At 39.5% G+C, this 5,302-nt stretch overlaps 1 protein-coding gene across 1 annotated transcript in view; it reads left to right on the top strand.

The window, feature by feature from the left end:
- Window positions 1–5,302, top strand: part of jade2 (jade family PHD finger 2) — a gene marked incomplete at its 5' end in the record, with an annotated part of 210,611 nt that overhangs the window by 132,942 nt on the left and 72,367 nt on the right. Inside the window, 1 exon segment of the mRNA XM_014018409.1 lies at window positions 1,151–1,315. Within this exon segment, the coding sequence (XP_013873863.1) occupies window positions 1,151–1,315 (165 nt within the window).

The following is a 5,302-nucleotide window of genomic DNA, read 5'->3' as shown; positions in this document are numbered from 1 at the left end:
TGTTAATGGAGGAAGAAAAAGTAGTATCGGCTTCAAGAATCGGCCAAAAAAATATCGGCTGCACGTATCGGTTAGACTGATGTTTAAAAAAATCGGTATCGGCCTTCAAAAACCTGTATCGGTCGATTTCTGATTAATATTCATAAATATTTACACCAACCCGAGTCCATTCAGCCAAATTTCCACCAATAACAGCCAAACCACAAGAATATACCAATATATCCTTATTTCTTTCAGAGTGTTAACATTCCACACACGTTATAAAACCACCAGCAACGAAAAAATGTTTGTTTTTGACTCAATTTTGATGAATATTTGTCCTCAAATAAGTCCAAATTAGCGATTCAAAATGGCGACCGGAAGTCTCTTTCCACACTTTTAAACTTCTTCTGGCCACAAAAATCCCTCTTCCGTGTCTTGAAGCACTTGAAACACTTAATAGCCAATATATTTTCATCTTATCAGCATGTTTAGTCAGATAACTGGCCAAAATACGATGAAAAAAATGTTTTCCTGTAAGTGTTAACTTCCATCATTAGCATGCAGGACTGTGTGAAAATGGGTTCCTCTGCATGTTTTCATTCTCTATCACTGAACAAAGTTCCCACCCCCTATATATATACGTATRTACTGTATACACACCAAATGAAAGGTACGGTGATTGGCTACACAGCTGTGTCATCAGAACGAAGCTTGGAGCTGATTGGCCGATTTTACAGTCAGTCAAAGCCAGGATGACGAAAACCGGAAGTTGGTCACTTCTGATATTGTATTGGCCCTGGACCGTAGATGCTTGAACCCAGTTGGTCAAATAAGGTGTCAATCGAAAGAGGAGGGCCTAGACGTCAAGTTTGATGCATTGCACATGGACACAGGCTGAACAGGAAACAGATTTGCTACTACAAAATAAAATGAATGAAAAACGGCACGCGGGCGTTCCGCTGAATGTKAACAGGTTTTAACTGGACATTAGGTAGTGCTGACAGCAGAGTGAAAGGAGACAGTGGCTGATTTCAGACCGATCTCCAGTCTCCCACAATTAAGGAAATCTGGGCCAATAATTTGGCCAGCCGATTCTTTGGTGAACCCCTACGTTAAAACAAGCTGATTTATTTCCAAAGTAGATTTAATAAGCTCTCCACTTTTGCAGATGGACTTCTTATATCAGTTCTGGAAGTTGAAGAGGAAGACCAACTTCAATCAGCCTTTGGTCACATTAAAGAGGGACGAGGTGGACAACCTGGCCCAGCAGGAGCAGGATGTCCTCTACAGACGTCTCAAACTCTTCACTCACCTCCGTCAGGACCTGGAGAGGGTGAGTAGGACAACCAGATGTTTAGGAACGCTGCAGAGCTAAAGATGTTTGGAGAAGGCTTAAAGAGTTGATGATAATCCGTCACATTTAAAAGTTGTGCTTCTGGTTATGGAAATTGCTTCTCATCAAACCAACATTTTGGTTATTTTGTGTGTTTGGTACCAGAATGTAATCAGGCTCAGACACTTGGCAAAAMATGCTGCAAACCTGCCAGCTGTTGATGAGTTTAGGTAGCTGGAACTGCAGTTACAGTAATTGGGTACATCCAGCGGCTGATCTGAATCCAAAAATATCTAAAAGGTGATGGAGTTTGTTGAGGAAGCTTCAGAGCTTCTTAYGCTTTTATAGGCGATAAAGTTCAGGTTAGTAATGAAGAAGTCGTCTCCTGTCTTCAGGTTCTCCTCCTCATCATGTTTATGTGRAAAGTGTTGCTTGTTGTGGGGAGAGAAACGTCACATCTGAGCAGTGTAATACGCTGAGTCAGTCACAGATCTTCTACACTCATTTGTTGTTCTCAGCTATCGACCCAAAGACATTCAACATCATCTGTTGGCTAAAAATCTCTTTTCATGTTCAGTTGATGTTGTACACACCAAAAATACCAGGATGTCAGTTGTTTAACAGCCTGTTTGTGACTCCTAACCCTAGTTTTCAAACTTCCCTTTGACATAATTTCATCCATCCATCCATTATCTATACCCGTTTATTCCTTTCAGGGTCACTGGTGCCCATATCCAGCAGTTACCGTGCGAGGGGTGGGGTACACACTGGACAGGTCTCCAGTCCATCACAGGGCCACATAGAGCAAATGAGACAAACAAGGATTCACTCTCTGACTCACACCTAGGAACAATTTAGAGTTATCAGTTAACCTAACAGTAGCTGTGTTTCATTGCAAATGTGCGCAAAACTTTGTCGATATTCTTTTGATGTTGAAAAAACACAGTTTCACAACTGCTGTGTTTCCTTTAAGTAAAAAATGTTATTAAAGTCATGCGTGAATACGTTTGTTCTCATGATAAGTCATTACAAACATGGCGATGATGGATGTAAAACACATACTGTAGCATGTTGCTACCGCGACACTAGAGCTCATGATCAGAGGAGACGTCTTTTATCGAGGCTTTCCAGAGACAAGTCCCTACTTGGGAGCGGCTACGTATGCTGTGTTTTTGGGAAATTGTAGTCGTTGAGTTGGTTTGATATTACTTCTATGATATTACTACTATTTCTACTTCCTGTTATCATCTTCGTCATCGTCTTTTTCACCAGTAGAAACAGCCAGTTGTTGATCACTTGACTTCTGTGATGCAAAAAAAGTGTTTCCATTGCAGTTTTGCGAAAAACACCAATTTTGATACGCCAGAAAAACCACCTCATCCTAGCACAAAAACATTTTGTCGAAAAACGTCATTTTTTTCTAAATTGATGTGTTTCCATTGAGCAAATATATTTTCGAAATTCTAATTTGCGCATTTTCATGGTCAATGGAAACRCAGCTAGTCATGTTTTTGGTCTGTGAGAGGAGGCCGGAGTACCCGGAGAGAACCCACACATGCACGGAGAGAACATGCAAACTCTACCCAGAAAGGTCCCCGGGCAGGGATTTGATCTGGCAACCTTCTTGCTGAGAGGCATCAGCTCTAGCAACTGAACCACCCTATGACATAATTTGAACTTGTTAAATGAAATGAGACACCTTGAAGAAGGTTGTACATAATCATTTGTTACAGTTTTGTCTTATCGTGCCACAGAAATTGTTGTAGAGCTTAATTTTTTCTTGTTAAGGAGGATTTGCCACGATTCTATAACAAAATGCACAGAAGTAACCAAGCTTTGCAATGATTGTCACATTTTTTAAGTGAGAATGCATATTATTTCTATTTTAACGCCTATAACACTCAACTGTTAGAAATCTTCATTTGTGTTGATCTGAACTGTAGTGACCCAGTATTCAGGTTGTTGGGAAAGGGAAAGTTTTGCCACTCTGAGCAAACAAACCAGTCTCTGGTTTCTCAGACAGATCATGTTCAGGCTTATAACCTTACCCATTGATTGACATCAGCTGCTCTGAAAATGTCAGACCAGGCGATTCAGGATTCAAATTCAGAATTACAGCCAGAAATCTTCTGGAACCTGAGTTCAGTTTGATCCAGCTGACCGAGGTTAACCAAAGACAGGTGAGATGGATGAACGGTTGACATCACCGGCAGTCTAAAATAAATAGTATGTCAGGTTATTTGGTTCTTTTAGAAATGTTCCTAAATGATATTTTTCTCAGCAGGCTTTAAATCAAACTATCTGGGTTTCCTTTTTAGGCTTTTTCATGTTGGTGTTTGTGCTTTTGGCCTGGTTTGGTTCAGCTCAGTTTATTTAATTTGGTTCACAGCAGGACAACCATCAGGCAGTTAGGAAACTGCATCGCAACCAAATGACTTCATATTCTGCAAAAACCAAAAGAGTAAAATGTAAATAAGGCACAAACTGGAGTCTATTGTTGGTTTTCCCTTTCCCTTTTTTATATCGATTTAAAATTAAAGGCCAGAGAGTCTGGCAGCGGTCATCTTATGTCGAGAAATGAGTTCCAATCGATAAAGCCTTGTGCGATACCGTCACATTCAAAATGTGTTGTTGAAGACTCTCAGCTTCTACAACTAATTTTAGCTCATGATCTGTAAAACTGACTGAGTTATAGCTGTTTTTATTATGGCTAAAATTAATTAGCTGTGGTGGCCATCTTGAATAGTTTGACTCTAAAAGTTAATCAGTTGTAAACGCACATCCAGTGATTATTTTATGAAAGTTTCACTAAAATCCATCCATAATCCCTTTGGCAGCGGGCAGTAACAGCATACTGTATGCACACATCAATATTAATTATACACCAGCGTACTTTAAATGATAAAAACTGTGCAGCGGGGTTGATTTCTTTAACACTTGTGTAACTTCAGCCTCTCCGCTCCGGTGCCTCCCGTGGTCAGGGTTTATTGATTGTTGCAGGCCTCGCTGACCTCCTGACCAGTCGGCGTGTCCGTCGACTCCATAACTCTTCTCTCTGCAGACCGACCATTATCGATGAGACATTTGTGAGGTGAACCATTCCTCTTCAAGCCTCTGAAGTTAGCTCAGTTTATCCCATCAATAGCAGGCTAAACAGCTGATTTAATGTAGCCCTGACGAGGAAAGGTACAACAAAAAACTCAAACTGCTGCCTTTGCATCGGTTTGACACTCTATTTATCCGTCAGTCATCTCGTAAGGTTTTTTTTTTTTTTTTGCAAAAGCCTGCAGGAATTATTTGTGTGAAATAAAGCTGTCAATCACTTGGAGGAAGTGGAAACATAAAATATGTTGGTAATGGATCTCTGGTTGGCAGTTAAGTGTGTATAAAATGCCAGCTGACATTGCATGAACTTCATTCAGCTTGGATTTGACATCCTCAGATATTCACAACTTCAAATGTTAACCCTTGAAAGGGATGATGTAATGGCTGGCTCTGAATCACATTTATGACATTAAGGTGTCAGCGTGAAGCGTTTGGCAGAAATATGTCATTATTGTAGAGTTGTATGAAAATATCATTTTGAGGTATTCTTGACTTTTTATTATCTGCATTAATGCTGATAATATAACTGCCTGCATGTGGATATGTTCATTTGTCTGTTAGCAAAATATCTGATGAACCAGTGGAAGGACTTTATTAAATCTGTCAGAAAGTTGTTTTTATTATAAGTTTTGGAAGCTGCCACAGCACAGTTAGACAAATTATGAGATGGAATTACAAATAAACAGAATAAGAATGGATGTAGTTGACATTGAGGTGTATTTTAAAAAACGTAAAGGAAAATATTGCCTGATGTGTTGCCCTGGAGATGCTTTTTTAGATAAAAAAAATATTATATTGGGTCTTAAAGGGCCAATATTATGTGTTTCTCAGGCATATATTTAAATACTATACCATAATAAAGTATCTATGTCAGCTTTAGTT

The sequence above is a fragment of the Austrofundulus limnaeus genome, unplaced genomic scaffold (genome assembly GCF_001266775.1).
Source record: "Austrofundulus limnaeus strain Quisiro unplaced genomic scaffold, Austrofundulus_limnaeus-1.0 Scaffold192, whole genome shotgun sequence".
NCBI lineage: Eukaryota > Metazoa > Chordata > Actinopteri > Cyprinodontiformes > Rivulidae > Austrofundulus > Austrofundulus limnaeus.
This window is presented reverse-complemented; position numbering and strand designations above follow the sequence as displayed.